At 36.2% G+C, this 23,137-nt stretch overlaps 1 protein-coding gene across 3 annotated transcripts in view; it reads left to right on the top strand.

The window, feature by feature from the left end:
• The window catches only part of RPS6KA3 (ribosomal protein S6 kinase A3), a 127,219-nt gene that overhangs the window by 27,380 nt on the left and 76,702 nt on the right, over positions 1–23,137 (top strand). The window contains exons 2-4 of one of the 3 annotated variants that reach the window (XM_047843693.1): positions 3,546–3,639; positions 4,615–4,651; positions 10,533–10,589. In XM_047843693.1, coding sequence (XP_047699649.1) covers positions 10,548–10,589 — 42 coding nt within the window. In that variant the 5' untranslated portion in view covers positions 3,546–3,639; positions 4,615–4,651; positions 10,533–10,547. Of the gene's footprint in view, positions 1–3,545; positions 3,640–4,550; positions 4,652–10,532; positions 10,590–23,137 lie in introns of all 3 variants that reach the window. The other 2 variants (XM_047843692.1, XM_047843695.1) reach the window with 2 other exon arrangements.

Raw genomic sequence — 23,137 nt, 5'->3', positions numbered from 1 at the left:
ATGCCCTACTGAGAGTGTAAATATATTCAAAGGGATTGCTTTTAGGAGATTATGCAATTTGAAATACTGTGTCTGAACGATATGTTAGAAAATGAACCATTGCCTTCTTAGAATAGTGTATTTAACAAATGGACACTTTCAGAACATGTGTAAATTGTGGAGGAACTCAAGCTTTCTCTACTTGTTAGTATAAATTTTTATTTTATAAATAGAGAAAAATGAGCATAGGTAGATGTCTGTACATGAATTCTGACTAATATGATAGCATTTCTGTGTAGGAGGATGAGCTTTGAATTCAGACTTGGGTTTGGTTATCTGCAAACCTGATAGCTCTGTGATCTTGAGCAAGTTCGTAACTCAAGTTTTTCTTCTCTGCTATACATAATAACATACCTCATGGTTTATTAATGGTTAATTGGGATTAAATTAGAGAATGTATGTAACATGGCTAACACTGTACTTCGAACAAAAAAACCACTGTGTAAGTGATGATTGCCATTAATATTTTCTTGAACCAGTAGTTATTTGTAAGAATGTTAATTTCTGAATGAGTGCTTTATTTTACTTCTTTATTCAGGTTCTTTATCATAATCAGAAAATATCTGTACAATTCCTGATTTGAAACATTTTGTATTTACTTTATGATCTAGATACAATCTTTATAGTTTTTCATAGATACTTGAAAAGAACATTCTTTTTACATTATAAAATTCAATACCTATTCTAATGTAAATTACTTCAAATACTTTGTCCTTATATTGTTCATTATGCTAGCTTATACTAGTGTGCTAAAGTTTCCCCTTCTATTTTGTGTTCATTTCATGTTATAGTCCCCAAAACATCTTTTGTGTTTTGTTGTTATTCTGTGACTTAATGTTGAATACTACTTTACATTTATTATTTTTAATGTCTTGTTTGAACAAATAACATGCTAATTATAGAAGATCTAAAAAATAGTGAAACCTATGCAGAAGGAAAATAAACAATTTTACTCTTCTGTGAAATATCATTATTAAAAGATTTAAATGTGATTAAGAGTAGGGGTTTTAGATTCAGATTTGGGATTGAATTTAGGCCCTGCTTATTAACCTTAGGCAAGATATTAGACTTCTTTATTTATTGTGACAGGTATTTATTGAACACCTACTGTGTGCCAGGCATTTTGCTAGGGCCTGAGGATATAGTGCTTAAATAGATGGACATACTCATCTTGAATTAATTTCTTCATTTGTAAATTAGTGATAATGCCTCACAGAGTTGGTAAAAGCATCAAAGGTGATCTATGGTACTTAACATTTGCCTGGTGTATGGTAATTGCTCAGTAAACAATAGCAATTATTATCACTATATGTATTAAGCACTAATTATATTTTTAGTCCAAATCAGATGACCTTTTTAATTGGATTAAGGTTTTTGCCTTACATTTTATTTTTGGCCTTAATATTACAAACACTTTATTTTTATTTGTCCGTTGTGCTATTTTTACCTATTTTGTTTGAATTTCTCTTTAAAGCAGTAAGTATTTGGGGGGCTTGGGGGGTTCAGTCCAATAGGCGTCCAACTCTTAATTTCAGGTCAGGTCATGATCTCATAGTTCATGGGTTCTAGCCCCATGTCAGGCTCCACACTAACAGCACAGAGGCTGCCTGGGATTCTCTCTCCCTCTCTCTGCCCCTCCCTGGCTCTCTGCCTGTCTCTGTCTGTCTGTCTGTCTGTCTCTCTCTCTCTCTCTCTCAATAAACAAACAAACAAACTTTTTTTTAAAAAGGCAGTAAATAGGGGCACCTGGCTGGCTCAGTTGGTTAAGCATCCGACTTTGGCTCAGGTCATGATCTTGTAGTTCATGGGTTGGAGACCCACATCAGACTCTGTGCTGACAGCTAACCCTAACCCTAACCCTGGGGCCTACTTCAGATTCTGTGTTTCCTCCTCTATCTCTGCCCCCTCCCACTTGCGCTGTGTCTGTCTCTCAAAAATAAAGGGTAAAAAAAATTTTAAGGCAGTAGTAATTTTATTACTGTGCATATATAGTAATATATATAGTAATGAAATAAAATATATATATATTTGAAGGTTTAATTATTTATTTTTGAGAGAGAGGGAAAGAGAGAGAATCCCAAGCAGGCTCTACACTGTCAGCATAGAACCCAGTGCAGGGCTCTGTCCTATGAACCATTAGATCATGACCTGAGCTGAAATCAAGAGTCAATCACTTAACTGACTGAGCCACCCAGGCACCCCAAGAGAATAGTATAATGAACTACCATATTCCCATAAGCCACCCTCAAAGATTATCAACTCATGTTTCATCTATACTCCCCTCACCCCCCATACACACTCTCTCTTCTTTTCCCTGCCTCCAGTGGATTATTTTGAAGGGAATCCTAGATACATAAATTTATATGTAAATATTTCATTTGTATTTCTTAAAAGATAGACTTTTAAAATAACTAACCACCATACCATCAAAACTCATAAAAATGCCAATAATTCTGTAATAGTATCAAATTCTAGTAAGATACTTTTCTTTTAAATAGACACTTTAAACTTTACATTTCTTACATTATTACTTTTGGAATAATTTCTGTTGTAAGTTTTTTATTCTTGTGGTTTGTTTTTTTTCTTTTGACATGCAGATTGTTTTTGTTTGAGGAGGTTCTGAAATATTGAAGAAAGAATTATAGAGCTGGAAAGACCTGGGTTTGAGTCTTACTCTTGCTGTTCACTAATTGACTTTGCTGAGCCTTGGTTTCCTCATCTGTAAAATAGGACTGAATTATACCTACCTCATGTTCTTAGGGTTGAATGTGATGCTTTCGTAAAGTACTTTTTATAGTCTTTGTCAGTTATTATCTTCTCTAGTGATTTGGGCTGCAATAAATAAATAAAATTTTTGGTTATCGTATGGTTTCTCAGAACGTTGAAAAATGTATATTTATTAGGTAATTACTAAAAATAGTGATTTTTAAATAATCCTTTTAGGAAAGAGAGAATTGAGAATCTTTTTCTCCATTCTTCCACTACCTCTTTTGTGTCCACATTAATTTAGCCTGAGAATACAAATCCTACCTTTAGCTTTCTAAGGTTTTATATTGTTTATATACTTATATCAGCTATTTACTCTTCATTACTGACCCTTTCTCCTTTAGTGGGGTTAATTATTTTATTCATTTGTTTGTAAATATTAAGTTGGTGTCAGTATACTTCACCAGTTCTTTCCGACCTCAATATTCTTAAGTTCTTACTTTGATTCTCTTTCAATGGTCTAGGACATACCTTTGAACAAATTATGAAAAAAGATACTAACAGGATGGTGAACTTTTATAAGACTTTGCAGATCTAAGAATAATTTCCTGTGACCTTTGTACATGAAAAACTAGGACAAGGTATACAATTCTTAGCTCATAACTTTCCCCTTTCAGCTCTCTGTAAGTCATTACTTCATTGTCTTCTGGCATTTTATTGTTGCAGAGGAAAAATCTGAGGTCAGTCTGATTTTAGTTCCTTTGAAAATAACCTGTTTTTTTCTGCTTGTATGCTTGTAGGATTATATCTTTATCCTTGAAATTTAAAAACATTTGCCAGGACATGTCTTGGTGTTGATGATCTCTGTTGAACCTTCTCAGTCTCCAGTCTCAGGTATTTTTTTTCAGAACTGGAAAGTTTTCTTATACTTTTGATTGATTAAAATGCTGTTTTTTTTCTTTAGGAACATCTGTTATTCATAGATTATTTCTATGTCTGTCCTCCATAGTTTTTTAATATTTTCTTTCATTTTTTTTCATTTATTCAAGTTTGTCCTCTGTGGCATGGATTCTGTTTTCTGCAGTGTCAATTCTGATATTTGCTGTTCACAATGCAGATTTAATTTTGGCTACTGTGTTTTCATTTCTTAATTCTTACTTCAACATACTCCTGTTTCATAAGCAGAATTTCCCTTAGGGGTACACTCTAAGAAACATAAGATGGGGTTCAGGCCTAAAACTGATCTATTTTCTGAGGCCATAACCACAGGACCAGACAGAAAAAAAAGCTTCTGAAAGGGTCCTCTAAAACTTAAAAACATAGATATAACCAGAGGTCATTTCTACCCTAGTCTAGAAAGTAGAACAGTCCTGAGTAATAGCAGGTGTTTAGTTACTCAAGGAATAGCAAAGCAAGCATAAGGGCACCTTAACTAGAAATAATGGATTTTTCTAATATATTGGTTGTTTTTTTCTCATTATAAAAAGAATAGATAATAAATGCATATAATTTTGAAAATACAGTACAAGAAGAAAATCCTAGGACCCAGGTAACTACTGCTAAGATTTTATATATGTTTTGCCAGTTACATGCACACATTTTGGGGGGGGGGGTGCAAAATTGGGGTCATACTATATAGTTGTGTATCCTTTTTAATTTAATATATTACAAGCATATTTTTGCATCATTAATTTTTTGAGGCCCTTATTTTAAGCATTGCAAAGTATTCCTACATATGAATAGATGTGTTATGATTTATTTAACCAGTCCCCTGTTGGTCATCTAGATTGTTTTCTATTTTTCAGTATAATGAGTATGATGAATATCACTGTACATAAGTCTTTATGCACATCTCTGATATTTCCTTAGGATAAATGAGGAGCTGATTCTTAATCCTGTCATATTGGTAAGGATTATATACATTCCTTATTAAGAATATAAAATGCTTGTTTCTTATTGTTTCAATGTGATTGCATAGAAGATTCTTTGGATTCTGAATAATTTGATGGTATCTGAACTGAAATTCAAGAGAGGTTTCTTATGCCTCATCCTCAGCACCTTCATGCAACTTCTATTCCATATGCTTTGGGCAAGAAGACCACTGCTAATATCAGGGAGCTTGGAAGGCAAATATACTTGTGGGAACTTGAGGGTGGTAAAAAAATATTTATATATTGTCCTTTTTATTCCTACAACCTGGGTCTCCAGATTAGCACAGTAGAGCTCTGGAGCCTTTCTTTTCCTCCCCCCTTCCTATTATTTCAGGTTCTTATTCTCTGTGAGGAATTCTTTTTTCCCAGTGTTCATATATATATTTCATTTTTACATAGGAGGATGTCAGTAGATACTTTCTAGTAATCTCAAGGTAGCATTTTACCAATCACGTATCTTTTTTTTTCTTTTCTTTTCTTTTCTTTTCTTTTTTTTTTTTTTTTTAGTTCTAGTATACTCATACATGATGATCTCCTACTGGGCTCAAAGCATTTTTAACGTATTTTATATTTTCTTCAAAGGTATCAAACAGCAACCCAGAAATGTGCATTGTTGTAACATGCCATTACAGTAAAACAATCTGTTTAATAAAGTTGCTTAAAATGAAACTTTTATTTAGTAAAATATTCATATTTTTTAACATTTCATATTTTTTCTTAAAGTACTTGGGAATACCCTAGAAGTCCTGAAACCTTGGTTCAGAGTTACTGATTTGAATTGTTCATCCTCTTGAAACCAGAAAGATGATCTTAAGTGATCATTTTATATCACAACCTTAGAAGTTATTTTGAAAACAATTCCTGCTGAAATGCAAGCTAACAGTCTCCTTTGTCTGATTTGTTCTGATGAGACCCATATTGTACGTTATTCTAATTTTTGACTTTTACACATTTCAGACTAACGGAGTAAAGCATGATTAGCATTTCCTAACCTTTTCCAGTATTTCACATAATATTTGCATATGTACAATCTGCCAAGCTCTGTAGTTTTTTGGCTGGATGGCATAATGGTGGGATGAGAGAGGATAAATACATTTGCCTCACTTTTAAACTATCCTTTTTGTCTGTACTCATTCTTTGGCCACATCGTATAAAAATATACCACATGTATGAATGATCTCTTTCACCCTGCTTGGTGGGAAATTGACTATATTAGGTGGTAAAATAAGTATCTCAACACTCTCCTGTACTTTCTCATTGCTCTACATCTTTAGAAGTTAACTGTAGAAGTGTATGTATTACACAGTTCAGGCAAAAGAGAAGGGACAGGAAGTAGCATTTACCTAGCGTCTACTGTCCTTTGATGTATTCATTTAAGTGCAACATCTTTTTGAGATAGATATTATATGCATCTTACAAATAAAGACACTGAAGCTCAGAATGTTGAGTAACTTACCCAACATCAGGTAACAGCTGGGGTTTAAACCTGGTAGCGAGGTTCGACCACATGTGTTTTGAAACTGTAGAAGTTGAAATATCAAGTCAGACTGATGGCCCATTGTAGCCTAATCTTTAGTGAAGCCAAAGGCCATTTTCAAAAAGGAAACTTCTTAGCTGCAAGAGTAATTATGCTCATTTCTAATAGATAACATTTGAGTCCTTATTTTGATGAAATGATACAAAAGATTTGTTGAAGTAAAAGTGCTTTTTAAAGTAGATATTTGTAAAGCTTCCCCAATATGTAGGACAACATTGGCTTTTATATTTTCCTGCCTTAAAATTAAATTGTTCAAAATTTTCAGTCTTTGCTAAACTCACAAAGGAAGTAGATATTTTTGCAAAAGGTAGAGCATAAACTGCGTTTAGATCATGTTTCACTTAATTTTTTTTTCAGATTGCTTTGTTAGTATATTACTGTTAATTAGCTGAATGAGGAGCTTAGAAAAGAAAATACATTGTAAAATTTATGGATTACATGAAGATGAAAATAGTGAAGAGGCTGATTAGCAGATTCAGAAGTCATTCTGTAGAGGCTGTAGTAATACTATAGAAGATCACAACTAGAAAAAGATGAATCAAAAATTTGAGGTTTTCTTCATGAGATTAAGCGTAACAAGTATGGGACTTAGTTGCAGTAGAAGGAAGACAATTTAATTGACAGAAAACTTAGTATGACTCAGCAATGTGTTTCAGACATTTCAAAAACAATGCATATGTGAACTGAATTAATAGAAGTTTGTTATCTAGGACAGGGGAGGCGATAATGTTCCTTACTCTGCATTGGTTGTATCAAGGTTGGAGTGTTAATTGAATGCGGTTCTTTATATCACCCTTTAAGATGAATTGAGTGCATGCTCAGAAAATTAGTCTCATCTGTCTAAAAGGAATGTTTGAAAGAACTTGAGTTATCTAGTGAAGAACAGACTCAGGATGATTTACAGTCATAGGTGTAGATTTACTTCCTGTGATTTTGCAGATAGACTATAGGCAAGTTAGTCATCGTATGTTAGTAATCCTATTAAAGGGAATTTGTAGCTGAGGAAAATTACTATATGATGAAGAATCTTATCTAGCAGCCAGTACTTTTTCTGAGATAGTTTAGTAGGCTGCCACATGAGTAGTACATTCTTGTTCTGATAGTGTTCAAATCTAGGTGAGAATGGCAAAAAAAGAATTGAAGCATATGATGTTTATTTGGAACAGAAGACTTTCAAGATCCCTTACCAATCCTAAACTTTTTTTGATTCAAAGATTAAAAGGACTTTGTGGAAGTGTTATTTCATCCTCAATGAAGCTACCTCACCTTAATAATAGTAATTTGCATTGGTACAGTTCTTTATGATTTATAAAGTACTTTCTTTTGAGTTATCTCAGTTTTGAGTCTAACACTAACCCTTTGGGTAGACAGGGCACGTATCCCCATTTTAAGCAGATAAGGTAGTAGGCTAGAGACTATCTGAATTGCTAAAAGTCATAAAACTTGTAAGTGGCAGACCTAGGGCTCTATCTCTGGTCTACCATTCCAAGTTTAGTGCTGTTTCTACTATACCAGTTTGCCTTAAAAAGTAAGTTATAAGTTGTGATTCTGGCTTTGTATGCACTGAAAATTACACGGAACAGATGGTTCTCAAATTATATTCCCATGGAAAGTGTAATTGTAGCTCAGTTAGACCAAGGGTTCTGAGAGTCAAATAATGGGGATCCATTCAGCAGATCTGTGTTATAGAAAGAGAACTCTGTGTACAATTAATGAGAAAACCTAGTTTGCACTACTAGATGAGTGATGGTACCGTTCACTAAGATAGCAAATACAGGAGAAGTAGCAAATTGGTGGGCTGTGAAGGGGGTGACTGAATTTTGGATATAATTAAAATAGCTACCATTGATTGTTTATTAAGTTCCAGACCCTGTGCTTAGGATTTTATATCCTTTATCTCACTTAGCCTTTACAATACCTCTCTGAAGATGAGACTTTTTTTTTTTAATTTTTTTTTCAACGTTTATTTATTTTGGGGACAGAGAGAGACAGAGCATGAACGGGGGAGGGGCAGAGAGAGAGGGAGACACAGAATTGGAAGCAGGCTCCAGGTTCTGAGCCATCAGCCCAGAGCCTGACACGGGGCTCGAACTCACGGACCGCGAGATCGTGACCTGGCTGAAGTCGGACGCTTAACCGACTGCGCCACCCAGGCGCCCCTGAAGATGAGACTTTTTAATCTCTACTTTTCATATGAAGAAACTAAAGCATATTTTAAATAACTTGTCCAAGGCTTCATACTAAGTGTAAGAGCAGAAATTTGAATCTAGGTGTCTGACTCCAAAACCAGCATTCCTATGACCTAGTTTAAGGTTTATCTGTGATGTTAGGATAAAAACGATCAGTATTCAATTGAGTAAATGGTTGTGGCTTTTGGTAGAAAGATGTATCCTGGAATTATTTGAGCCCTTACCATAGCAGTGAGCAATACTGTAGCTTCTGAAAGTGTCTTAGGATAATAAAGATTTTATACCTGCCTCCTCCTTTTCTGCATTTTAGCACCGTTTCTGTGCTTTGTAATATTGTATAGGTATTCCCTAACCTAGATGCATACTCTATGAGTGTTTGAAAATAAAAGGTGCTCTTTTTATGGGTCAGTATACCTGTGAGACCCTCTAGGATGGATCTCTAGGTTGGGGGTCATGTTTTCTTAACCCTTCATCTCCAGCTTGGCACCTAAATCTTAGCGTGAATGAAATGAAATGGGTGGATGAATGGATGGATAAACAGGGATTTAGAGAGTAGACAGAGTTCAAATTCAGAGCATCTGCCTCATGTGGGTAGGGTAATGGGTGGGCTACCTTTCATATCCTAGTTGATAATGCTCCAAAGATGGTTAGCTTAGATCCTTGTACATTTGTTGAATTGACAAGTGGTCAGGGGCATTTACTCCTTTTTTCATTGAACTAATAGAGAAGATGTTGTGTTCCTGACTTCTGGTTTTGTTTTGTTATTAATTACACAAATAATACATATTCATTGTAGACACATCAGAAAATTCAAATATGCAAAACAAACATTTTAAATTGTCTAAAATTCTACCACCCAGAAATAGCCACTGTTAACATTTTGGTGTATACCCTTCCAGAGTTTTTCCCATAGAAATATATACATTGGAACATGTATATATTTATTTAAAATGGGATCATTACAATCCATATTGTTTTGTAAACTGCTTTTTCACTTATTACATGTGACTGTCTTTCCATGTCAATAAATTTACATCTTTATTATCATTTTTAATGACTGTATAGTATTCCATTATATGGATGTACCATCATATATTTAACTAGTTCTCTATTGTTAAGAATTTAGGTTTCCAATTTGGAGTTCTTTTTGGAAAAAGTTATGGTGAGCATTCTTGTATGTACATCTTTGCACACTTGTTTTAATACAGACTTAGATTATCTTCCTAAAAGGTTGTGCTGATTTATACTTTCCCTAGCAGTATATCCTGAGTGCTCTTTTCCCCATACTCATATTAGTGCTGGGTTTTATTTTTTCTGTAAATCATAACCAGTTTGAGAGGCAAAGGTATCTTTCTGTTAAATGTGTATCTTTGATTAGTACTAAGGCTAATCTCTTTTTTCCCTTATTGCTCATTTCTGTTGAGGTTCATCATTTTTCTCTTACAGGTTGGTAAAACAAAGGTCTTTATGTCATTGAGGATACCAGCCCTTTGTCATATGTTGCTTTTTTTGTAATCAATTTGTCTTTTTATCTTTTTTGTGTCTGGTAGATGACATGTTAAACTTTTATCAATTCAAATGTCATTTTTTTCCTTTATTATTTCCACCCTCCTTACCCCATAAGTATTATTTACCTATATTTTCTTATAATACTTATATAATTTTATTTTTGACATTTAAATGTTTAATCCATCTGGAATCGATTTTGATATGGATATCTAGCTTACTTTTCAAATCCTGAAATAACTAATCATTGCCCTGATTAATCAGTCAATGGAGTTGGATTTTAGAATGTGTTTTGCCATAGAAAGTATTATAAATGATGTTTGGTGAGATTTAAATAATACTATTTGTAATTCATTTAACTATTAAAATAAACTCAAGGACTCACCTGGAAAGTTAATCATCATTTGTTATATAATTTCCATGGAAAAATGTTTTTATAGTTAACTTTTAAAACACAACCGGTTGCATATTGACAACTACATACTTATCTGGTGGTTTGGTACTTCATTAGAATCCTGTAGGGGTGAAAATATTCTATTATGATTTTGCTTTGTCTGCCTTCATATAATGTTAACTGATGTAAAATCTCTGTTGGTAACTTTCTGCTTGCTGTGCTTTTCACAGAATGGACAGCAAATTATGGATGAACCTATGGGAGAGGAGGAGATTAATCCACAAACTGTAAGTAAAATATTGTATCATAAGGGATATAGATAAATCAGATACCATAAAATTTAAGTATTCTTATTTTTTAACTGAACAAAATAATGATTCTACGGTATTAGAAACTTGTTTATGATTTCTTAATTTTACCAAAATATAATCTTGAATATGCCAGTGCCTTTTTTTTTTAGTTTATTTAGTTTGAGAGAGAGAGAGAGCATGAGCAGGGGAGGGGCAAAGAGAAAGGGGGAGAGAGAGAGAATCCCAAGCAGGCTCTGCACTGTCAGCACAGAGCCCAATGTGGGGCTCAAACTCATGAACCATTAGATCATGACCTGAGTCAAAATCAAGAGTCAACCACTTAACCTACTAAGCCACCCAGGGCCCCTGCCAGTGCCATTTTTAAAACCCGTTTAATGGAATGCCTGGTGGCTCAGTTGGTTAAGTGTCTGACTTTGGCTCAGGTCATGATCTCACGGTTTGTGAGTTTGAGCCCCACATCTGGCTCACTGCTGTCAGTGCAGAGCCTGCTTTGGATCCTCTGTCCCCCTTTCTCTCTGCCCCTCCCCCATTCGCACTCTCTCAAAAATAAATAAAACATTAAAAAAGAACTGTTTGATAAGACTGATCTTACGAAAAAGACAAAATAATTTGCTTTATGTTGTTGAAAGTTTTTCATTAGTACCTTACAGCTTATTTTTTTTAAAAAAATCACACTAACCATAGACACATTAGGACAAAAATATAAAGTGATTCTTTACAGAAATATTTAATGTATGGGCACCTGAGTGCTTCAGTTGGTTAAGCATCTGACTCTTGATTTCGGCTCAGGTTTCGTTGAGTTTGAGCCCCGTATGAGCCTTAGAGCTGACAGTGTGGAGCCTGTTTGGGATTCTCTCTCTCTGCCCTTACCTCCCTCCCTCCCTCACTCACTCACTGGCTCTTGCTCTCTAGCGCTCTCGCTCTCTCTCTCTCTCTCTCTCTCTCTCTCTCAAAATAAGTAAACATTTTTTAAGAAAGAAATAGTTAATGTAGAAGATAAACGTTCACCCCTTCCTCATCTTGTTTTTTTATTTACTCCTAAGTCCCCAGCACCTAGACCAGTGACTGGGACATAATAGACACTCATTAAATATTACATGAATGAATTAATAAATTCCCTGCCTATAAGAGATTCATTGTTAGAAGTTCAGTTATTGGGGCGCCTGGGTGGCGCAGTCGGTTAAGCGTCCGACTTCAGCCAGGTCACGATCTTGCGGTCCGTGAGTTCGAGCCCCGCGTCGCGCTCTGGGCTGATGGCTCAGAGCCTGGAACCTGTTTCCGATTCTGTGTCTCCCTCTCTCTCTGCCCTTCCCCCGTTCATGCTCTGTCTCTCTCTGTCCCAAAAATAAATAAACGTTGAAAAAAAAATTAAAAAAAAAAAGTTCAGTTATTATCTTTTTATTCCATACATAAGATCATTATTACTGATACTTACAAAATATATATACTCTCCAACTGTTCTTTTCACCTACTAAGTCTTGAACATCTTTTTATGGCAATTCATGTAGATCTGCCTTTTTTATTTATTTTTTAAGTTTGTTTATTTTGAGACAGCGATAGTACGAGTGGGGAGGGGCAGAGAGAGAGGGAGACAGAGAATTCCAAGCAGGCTCCATGCTGCCAGCACAGAGCCCAACACAAGGCTTGAACCCAGGAAACCATGAGGTCATGACCTGAACCAAAACCAAGAGTTGGACGCTTAACTGATTGAGCCAACCAGGCGCCCCAATCTGCCTCTTTTTAAATTGTTGCATGATATTCTATTTTATGCATGTCCTAGACTTAATATAATTTTCCTCCTATTTATTTTTGGGAACTTGTGTTTCAGTAGGATATAGTTTTAGAGAAGGATGTGCTAGAACAATGGGTATGAACATCTAAATTTCAATAGACATTGCCAAATTGCTGTCCAAACCAAAAAGGTTGTAAAAGTGTCAGTGTATGAGAGTATCTGTTCAAGCATATCCTATTCAACCCTGGATATTATTAGACATTATTTTTCATTCAAGCCATTTTAAATAAATAATACTTTCTCATTTCAGTTTGCATCTCATTTGATTATTAGTGAAGTTGAGTATCCATGTATTACTGGCCTTTGTATTTTTGTGTTTCACCAACTTTCTTTTGTGTTGCTTATTATCTCCTCATGGTCTATGTGATCAAATACATTCTGGATATTAGCTCCATGTCTATAATGTCTCTTGCAAATGTTTTCTCCCTATTTAACACTTATTACGTGGTCTTTCATTGTATGTGTACAGAAGTTTTCATTTTTAAATGGTCAGGTCTGACTTCTGGGTTTTATATTTCAGTTAGAAGATCCTTCCCAGCCCCAAGGTGATAAAAATATCCTCTTACATTTTCATCTGCCACCTATGGTTTTGTGTTTTACATTTAGGTCTGTGGTCTACTTGGAATTTTAGTTCCCATTATGATGTAGAAATCTCACTTTTCTTTCCAAATAGCCTTTTGTCCTAACCTCTACTTACTGAACAAATAAAATCTATACAGCTTACTCATTCAAGATTCCTCTTTTATCATATATAAAATTGCCATGTACTCCATGTATTAGTTTCCTAGGGCTGCCCTGACAAAGTACCACAAACTGGGTGGCTTGAAATAACAGAAATTTATTCTCTTCTCATACAGTCAAGAAGACTAGAAGTCTAAAACCAAGGTGTTGACAGAGTAATGCTCTCTGAAGGCTTTGGGAGAGGATCTTTCCTTGACTTTTCCAGTTTCTGGTGCCTGTCAGCAGTCCTTGGTGCTCCTTGGACACATTACTCCAATCTCTACTTCTGTTGTCACATGGTGTTTTCCCTATAAGTCTCCATGTCCAAATTACCTTCTTCACATAAGGATACTAGTCATTGGATTAGGGCCCATCTTATTCCATTATGACCTCATCTTAACATTATTAAATCTACAAAGACCTTATTTTCAAATAAGATCACATTCATAGGTCCTGGGGATTAGAAATGGAACATACCTTTTTGGAGGACACAGTTCACTTCATAGCATCCCTGAATGTCTCACATACATTTTCAATTACTGTACTTTTACTATGTTTTTTTTATGTGGCAAGGCAAGCCCTCCCACCTTTTTACTTTTCAGAATTGTGGTCTTATACATCTTCCAGATGAACTTTGCAATCATTTATCAAGTACTCCTGAAAAGGTTATTGGGATTTTTATCAAAATTCCATTAAATTTTCTGAATAACATGAAGAAAATTATTTTAATAATTATTAAATAATTATTAAAATAATTTAAAAATTATTTTAATAATGTTGAATCTTCACTTCCCAAGAACATTTACTCTGATACTCTTTTATATTCTTTATCAAAATTTTATGGTTTCTTATAGTATTATACATTAATCTATTAAGATAATTCGTGGGTTTTTTATAGTTTTTGTTATATTATAAGTGGGATTTCTTTTCTGCTGTCTTCCATCCAGTTATTGCTAGTATATAAAAATGTTATGTTTTTTATGCTTTTTAACATCTTGGGAAAGTTTTCAGAAATCATGCAAATTGTCATAAACATTTTGTCACTTATGAAAGAGTAAGATCATTGTACTCCTCTTAAAATCATCAGTAGTTTTGTGCTTCCTTTAAATAAAGTCCAAACACTACAGTGTGACCTATCAGGCCCTGTATAATAAGGCCTTTGTGTACTTCTCTGTGTCAGCCACATTCCTCTGCCCTCTCCTGAAAGTGTACTCACTCCAGTGTATCAGGTTCTCTTTTGCTTATGGGCCTTCATGGGTGATAGTCGTCCCAGATTTCTTTTCCCTTAACACCTCCCTCCAGTTAATTCCCAGTTATCCTTCAGGTCCAAGTTTGATATCCCTTCAACTGAGGTATCTTCCTGACAGAACTACCATTTCCATTTCTGCCTTGAGCTAAGTGTTTTTCCTTTGTGCTTCCATAGCAACCTGTGAGTATACCCTAAATGGCAATACCACATTAGATCCCATTACTTATTTACTTATTCCCTAGTGAACTGTGAGCTGCATGAGGCATTGACTGTGTCTGATTTATTCCTTGTTTTAAATCCAGTACCCAGTAGGTGTTCAATAAGTGCTTGTTAATTAAATGAATGCATAAACTAAGTGTTGGCTAACACAGGGTCCCAGGCCTGTGCCTGGGACCTGTGCCTGAGGGTACCTTCACAGTTAGTCTGGATTTCTACACCTCCCAAGCTATTTGAGGCATTCTACTTCATTCATCTGTAGTATATATTTATTAGCATTTAAGCAAACATAAAAACAAATAGTAAGTGTTAATATTGATTTTTATGCCACCAGTTACCTATTTTTCCTTATGTAACACTTTCTTTGGAAGGAAAACCTTCAAATTTTTTATTCTCTCTAGTTTAAAACCATTTTCCATTGTGATATTGTATGGCTTATACTTTCCCTCAGAACATTAGTAACATTTACATCTGGAAGAACATCGCATTTTAGAGATAGGGTTGAAAAAATGCAGGACTAAAATATTACTAGCAGTGTGGATCAAGTTGTTTAGCAGATCATTCCAGATTATAGGAATTAGGATTGAGTATAAGACAAAAGCCTAATATTTACTAGTTCTTTAATGGTATTAAATCCAAAAGATTGTCAAAATATATATTAGCCTTATACTTTTAAATTGTATTCGCCTTTAATGTACAATTAAAAGTTTTCATTTTGTCAATTACTGATAATTTAAATAGCAAAAATGGAGATCTTGCATTAGTTATGTGTTTGATGCATAACAAATTACCCTGGATTTAGTATCTTAAAACAACATACTTTTCTTATCTCACAGTTTCTATGGGTCATAAATCTGGGAGACCCAGCTTAACTGGGTCCTTGGTTCTCTGAACCCTTGGTTCAGAGTCTCACAGATTGCAGTGAAGGAGTTGGCCACGGCTAGATTCTCATCTGAACTTTGACTGAAAAAGGTTCTGCATCCAAGCTTACATGTTCATTAGCCCAGATTCTTGGCCCATAGAAACTGTGATTAATAATTATATCAATGGGAGCTTTTCAACTGGTGGGCTTTCTTGTAGGTTGATTGGCCCCTTTTAATGTAGAATGTAGAATATGATGAATAGCCACTTTTGACCACAATAAGACCATAGGATAGATGGAGAGTAACAAGAGAGAATTAGCCTGGGTCCTTTATTGACCTAATGGTCTTGTGACACCTCTTCACCCTAATTTACCCTCTTACCTGTGGACTGCTCCATGAGAAAGAAAATAGGCACTTACCTTGTTTGAGCCATTGTATTTTGGGGTCTTTTTGTTATAGCTGTTTAGTCTGTACTCTACTTCTAATCGTTCATTAGCCAAGTACTTAGTGAGTTTCTGCTGGGTACCAAGAACTCTGCTAGGCTGTTGGAGGCATACAGGCATTTAAGGGAAACTTTTAAGTCTTTAAATGGAAAAATAAAGTTGTTTTTGTCCTCTTCTCTTCTGGTAAATAATCACACAAAATAGCAAGGAGAATAAGAAACAGAAACATGGTCTTTGAAGTTAGAAGACTTCTGTAATTTGAACCACAACATATAAATATGAGAAGCAGAAAAAGAGTCAGAACAAGAGGACCTAAGTTAAAGGACCTAAGTGCTTTTAGAGGGCTATAGGGGCAGGAAGTATGCCTTATTTATTGCCCTCACAGCCCCAGAAGAGCTCAAGAATGAGGTTGCCAGGTACCATGGAAAGTGGAAGAATGCCATGAGGCTTAAAGCAGAGATTGGTTGAATGTCAATATAAACAGCCTCCATTCTCTTCCCTCTCCTACCCCTGGAAGAGATAGAAGATATTTTATAGAGAAAAATGAATCACAGTGGCTCCAGACTTAACAGAACCCAAAGTATAGTAGGAAGTGAGGTGAGGCACTGGGCTAGAAACAGGGAGATCAAGTGAGAACCTACTACTAAATGGTGTTATGCCCCCCTTCCCTTACCCATTACACCAACCAGGACCATATCTTCAGGCAGAAAAGTAAAGTCTTCTTTCCTGAATAAATTGAATGGTCTTTCATAAAAGTCCTTCAGATAGTGACATTTAGGAGATCTTTAATGTAAAGGCTGCCTACTTGGCCAACTAACCTACAAAAATGCCTGACAGTTGACAAGCTCCAGGACATCTGGTCTACTCCCTAGTGCCTCACTTTTAAGTATGACTAAAAAGCCAAGTATCACTAGACATTTGAGGAAGGCTTCTAAATGAAAGAATAAGCTCTTGAAGGAACAATGTAGAAAAAAGGAAAAAGAAAAGTCAAATTACTATCTTTTGAGTGTTAAGAGACAAAATTGATAATCTTAAAATAAGAGTAGGATGCTGTTTTTATATAATCAGAAAAAGAATAAATTCTTAGAAATAAAAATGGGGTGGGGGGGTGCCTGAGTGGCTCACTTGGTTAAGGGCTCAACTCTTGATTTTGGCTCAGGTCACGATATCAGGGTCATAACACTGAGCCCATGTCAGGCTCTGTGTTCTGCTTAAGATACTCTCTCTCCCTCTCCTCACTCTTTCTCTCTCTTTAAAAAAAAAATGGGATAGGGATATCTTACATTTTAGTAGAATATTTAGAAGCTAATGTTAAGGAAATCTCCCAAAAAAGAGAATAAGAGAAAGAGATAGAAAATAGGAGACAAAAAGAAAAAGAAGCAATCTAACATCTGCCTAATAAGAATTCCGGAAAGAGACAACAGGGAAATGGAAAGGAAGAAATTAGATAAAGATACTTGTCCCCCACATTTTAATATCTCTAAAATCAAAATGTTTGTTAAAGTCAATGGTGTGACACATTCAAATTAGTATTTTTTTCTTCCATGATGATACAGTGATAATCATTCTCTTAGATTAAAAAAAAAAATTCCCCCAACATGAGGACTGTGAGTCTCTGGATTTAAACAGCATACCGAAAGCCTATTAATAAAAACAAACAGACAAGAATACCTACTCTCAAGAAGAATCATTATTGTGAATTCTCAAACACCAGTGATCAACAACCCTGGAAGTTTCGCTATGGACTGAATGTGTCCCCCCAAAATTTATATGTTGGAGCTTAATCCCCAACGTAATGGTTTTTGGAGGTGGGGCCTGTAGGAGGTAGTTAGGTCATGAGGGCAAATGCCTCGTGAATGGGATTAGTGCCATTATAAAAGAGACCCACAGACACTCCTGGGTGGCTCAGTCCATTAAGCTTCTGACTTCAGCTTCCGCCTTCAGCTCAGGTCATGATCTCACAGTTTGTGAGTTTGGGCCCTGTGTCAGGCTCTGTGTGGAGCCTGGAGCCTGCTTTGGATTCTCTCTCTCTCTCTCTCTCTCTCTCTCTCTCTCTCTCTCTCCCCCCCCCTCCCTCCTTCCCCTCCCTCCCCCTCCCTTTCTCTCTCTCTCTCTCTCTCTCTCTCAAAAACAAACATTAAAAAACGAGAGAGAGACACCAGAGAACTTGCCTGCCCCTTCTGCCATGTGAAGACACAGCAAGAAAATGACTGTCTATGAATGAAGAAACAGATTCTTACCAGACACTGATTCTGCTGACAGTTTGGATATGGACTTCCAAGCCTCCAAAACTCTGACATAAATCTCTGTTTAGCATAAGTGACTCAGTGTATGGTATTCTGTTACAGCAGCCCAAATGGACTAAGACAAGCTTTTAGAGATTTTTTACATTTTTTTTATGTTTATTTTATTTTTGAGACAGAGGGAGACAGAGCATGGATGGGGGAGGGTCAGAGAGAGAGGGAGACACAGAATCCGAAGCAGGCTCCAGGCTCTAAGCTGTCAGCACAGAGCCCAACGCGGGGCTCGAACTCACAGACCGTGAGATCATGACCTGAGCTGAAGTCAGAAGCTCAACCGACTGAGCCACCCAGGCGCCCCATTTAGAGATTTTTAAAATATATATAAAGGACTGGATGTAAGAATGATATGAAACATTTCAACATTGAGTTAGAAGGCAAGGAATAATGCCTTTGAAATGCTTAGTGAAAATGATTTTCAACCAGGATATTTTCAGACATATACCTATTTTTAGGAAGTTGCTGGAAAATGGGCTTTGCCAACACTAGATGGTTGTTAACTAAGAAAAAGACATGTGATTCAGACAACAAAGGATCCAACATTTATAAGCACAATGAAGACAGTTCCTTCCCATTGTGATGAATAAAGGGTGCTTCAGAAGACTGGTTCATTCTGTAGGCTTAGAGAGTACTCAGTCCAGATTGAAGCAGACAGATGATTCCAGGAAGGCTGTCTCCTAGGGAAAAAAAATAGAAGTGATGAATTATCCAATAGGTTGGAGTATTGAAAATTCACTTAAGAGGCACAGTGAGAAGAATTTGAGATAGGCACCAAGAAAGCAAATTCTAAAACAAACCAACTTCAAACTTAAGAAGAAAACAGAAGTTGTACACAAGAAATATAACTGGAGTATATTTCTTAGCAGTGAGCAATGTTTGCATAGTCATAATAATTATAAAAGCTAAATATTGACTTAACCATACCTTGCAATGTGAATGTTAAGTCATCATAGAATAGAATGTCTGAAGATAATATCTGAAATTGATGAGTCAAAAGGAAGTAATATAAGGTTATTCTTTTTCTTAAGTTTTTATTTAAATTCCAGTTAACACAGTATAATATTAGTTTCAGCTGTACAATATAGTGATTCAGCACTTCCATACATTACCAGTTGCTCATCACAACAAGTGCACTCCTTAATCCCCATCACCTGTCTCACCCATCCACCTGCCCACCTCCCCTCTGTTAACCATCAGTTCTCTATAGTTAAGAGTCTGTTTCCTGGTTTGCCTTTCATTTATTTCTCCTTTGTTTATTTGTTTTCTTTCTTAAATTCCACTATGAGTGAAATCATATTTGTTTTTCTCTGATGGACTTATTTCACTTAACATAATACTCTCTAGCTCCATCTATGTTGTTGTAAACAGCAAGATTTCATTCCTTTTTATGGCTGAGTAATATTCCTGTGTGTGTGTGTGTGTGTGTGTGTGTGTGTGTGTGTGTGTGTGTGTGTGTACACACCACATCTTCTTTATCCACTCATCAGTTGATGGACCCTTGGGCTCTTTCCATAATTTGACTATTATAAATAATGCTGCTGTAAACATCAAGGTGCATGAAACCCTTTGAATCAGTACTTTTGTATTCTTCGGGTAAATACCTAGTGTGATTGCTGGGTAGTAAGGTAGTTCCATTTTTAACTTTTTGAGGAACCCCTGTACTGTTTCCTAGAGTGGTTGCACCAGTTTGCATTCCCACCAGTAGTGCAAGAGGGTTACCCTTTCTCCTCGCCAACGCCTGTTGTTTCTTATGTTGTTGATTAGAGATAAATACCAGAGGGAGCAGTGAAAAGAGCTGGAAGGGTACCAGAAGCACTAGGTACTGCTGTTTGTCATATAAGCCTTGCAGCACTATTTGACCATTTAACCATTGATAAAAATTTAAGTTGACTAGAATTTAAAATAAAATTAGTATAACTGATGTAATTAGGTAATTCACAGAAGACATAAAATTTTGGTATAGGTTTTTAGAAGTAAATGTCAATATTTGGGTGAAGGCATTCTCATGGGAAAATGGAGTAAACAAAAGCCAAAAGTGGGGAGGGGAATGTGAGAGGTAGCTACATCAGTTTGACTAAAATGATAATCATAAAAGTAAGCCAAATTTCTCCTAAACAAAATACTTCCACTCAGACCCTCTTGATATATGGAGCTGCCCTTGTGTTGTCTCTTGAACATGTCTACTGGTTTCTGTTTGTGTTAGAGCCATTTCATTCTAGCTGGATTGTTTGCCTTCTTCCCACCTCATCTCTTCTCTCTTCCCTTTGTTCTTTGTCCTGCACTCTGCCTTCTTCCCATATCGTAGATCCACTTCTCTTCCATCTTCTGGAATTTCAGTACTCTTTTCCTTTATTTTTACTTTTAAAAGGTTCAATCCTTTCCTGTTTTACTCACCTGAAGTAAAAACTTTTATTTCCTCCATGTATCATAAAATGTAAGAAAATTTATCCAATTGTTTCATACTGGAATATAACAGGAATGTTTGCATATTAATCCATATTTACATATAACTTGTTGAATTTCTCACCAGTTAACTTGTTCTAGCCAGTGTCTTTTGTTCTCCGCACCCCCTGCTGGACACTTGATTATTTTTAGCCTTTATTCTGGTGGAGCTAGGGAGAGACTACCTTCATAGCAGAAGGTAGAGTGCTATGTAGTATATCAAGTCAAGATATCTTCCTGGACTCCAGAATTTTCCATCTTTTCTCAGCTGGCTAGAGGAGTCCATGCTCTTCATGATCCATGCTGAAGAAATAGGGAGTCTTGATTGTTTAAGTCTCTACAGTCATCCTGGAACCATCATTAAAACAATTTCTTGCTTAGTAGGGAAATAATTATCTTAATGGTTCTTGCAGTACCAGGCAAATGTTCTTCTGAGGCTTCAGAATTAAAGGAGATAATTAAGTGCCTAGCACAAAGTAGGAACCCAGTAAGTGTTCATTTTTCTGTCTTCTTCCTTCCAGAGTGTGATCCTAGTCTTTCAGACTTCACCAGAGATAAAGTATGCCTCTTAGGAACTGTGGTGATATGCAGTAATTTTGTGGCTGACAATAGGCCTGGCCTCAGAAAAAAAATATGAAATGGGTTACTTTTCTCTTAACTTGGTCCTTTGACCCTTCCATTTCTCTTATTTATTTCCAGTGACTGTGAATACATTAATTACTTATGACATCAACTTCATAATATTATATGACTATAGTCTTAAACACTGTATTTATCAACTCAGTCTTTGTAGCTCTTGTATCATAGTCCCTTGCATGATTGTCAAGAATTGGAGAAAGCTTGGGGGTACCTGGGTGGCTCAGTCGGTCGTGCATCAGACTTTGGCTCAGGTCATGATCTCATGGTTCACTAGTTCGAGCCCTGCATCAGGCTCTGTGCTGACAGCTCAGAGCCTGGAGCCTGCTTCAAATTCTGTGTCTCCCTCTCTCTCTGCCCCTCCCTGACTCAAGCTCGCTTGCCCTCTCTTCTCCCTCTCTCTCTCTCTCTCTCTCTCTCTCTCAAAACTAAACATTAAAAAAAATTTTTTTAATTGGAGAAAGCTTGTTAGAAGCAATAGTGATAAAAATGCCTTAAAAAGATACAGGGAAGATAGGTCATAGATGACCTTAAATGCCAGGTTAAGGAGTAGTACCCCTATGAAGGACACAGGCAGCACCCTGAAATTCCCCCTATTCTTTTAACATCCCCTGAAGTCATGATAGACCTTTAGCAGTAGTTTCTTCCAATTTCCACATGATGCTCTAGCTTTGGTTCATATAGCAACCCTGAGGCTGCAGTAATGTGTATAATGGCCTTCATAGTATCCAGGGAATTTTACCAGTTCCCAGTTGTCTGCTGATTTCCTCCATTTCCTTGAAGTTTCCCTCATGCTGCCTTAAAACTTGCATTTGAACATCCAAAGTGATACTCATAGCCACAAGTCCAGCATATAACTTGCACACCTCTTGCAGTCACCATGGGTCAAACACAAAATAATCTATAGAAAGGGAAACTAGCAGAGTAGACAATAGACAGTGAAAACCCCACTCAACACAGGCAAGTACAATAGAGTGCTCATTGGCAGGGAACATTTGTGGAGTGGTATATTAACGACACTTACTAATTGTGTAGAGTATTGTGTGTTGTTCTAACTCATTGGCTGAGAGTATATTTTAGCACTCAGAGCATGGGAAAAATACACTCTAGTACATGTAAGTATATATCAGTTAGGAAAATATTTCTGAGATAAATAGCATTATAATTAGCCTGCATGGTGGCATTAAATGGAGTATGTGTACAATAGGCAAAATTTCCAAGTATGTAAGGTTTCCCTTTGCTACATTTTTGGCTTTCTTTCAGGGCTATTTTTTCACTCCCTAGTGTCCCTTTCATCTACCCCTAAGAGCTTTTAAAAACATAAAATATCCCCCCTTTTTTTCATGGTTTGCCTACCTCATATGGGACCTCTGATCCAAAATTGCTTCTCCTTTGCTGGAGTCTACACATTTTTTTTTCAATTTGAGTGATCTAATCCACAATTGGAAAGAGAGAAAACTGATTTGATTAAGTTCTGCTTAAGTATAAATGGCTTATTAAGTCAATCTGAAATACTGTCATATATTCAAAGTCGTAACCTCTGTACCTAAATGAAGAAAACAACACAAAAACACGTGTGGATTAGTTGATGAGCAGTACCACGTAGGATGTATCCGTGCTTACTGCAGTATTCTTACCTCGGGCGTTGGTGCAGCTGCCCCCTTGCGCTCTCTCCATACTCATGGGAGATGTTGCAAGTGGAACACAGCATGCTTTCCATTGAGACAGGATCTTAGAAGGAACCCCTCTCAGTGCTCTAGGAAGTCACTACTATCTGGTTCGGGTTCGTGATATTTCCTATCTCTGATTTAAAACCTTAGAGCTTTAGCACTTTGTAACATTATCTACTGATGGATGTGTGCT

This window comes from Prionailurus viverrinus, chromosome X, assembly GCF_022837055.1.
Source record: "Prionailurus viverrinus isolate Anna chromosome X, UM_Priviv_1.0, whole genome shotgun sequence".
Classification (NCBI taxonomy): domain Eukaryota; kingdom Metazoa; phylum Chordata; class Mammalia; order Carnivora; family Felidae; genus Prionailurus; species Prionailurus viverrinus.
The sequence above is the reverse complement of the archived record's forward strand: the minus strand, read 5'-3'. Positions and strand labels throughout refer to the sequence as shown.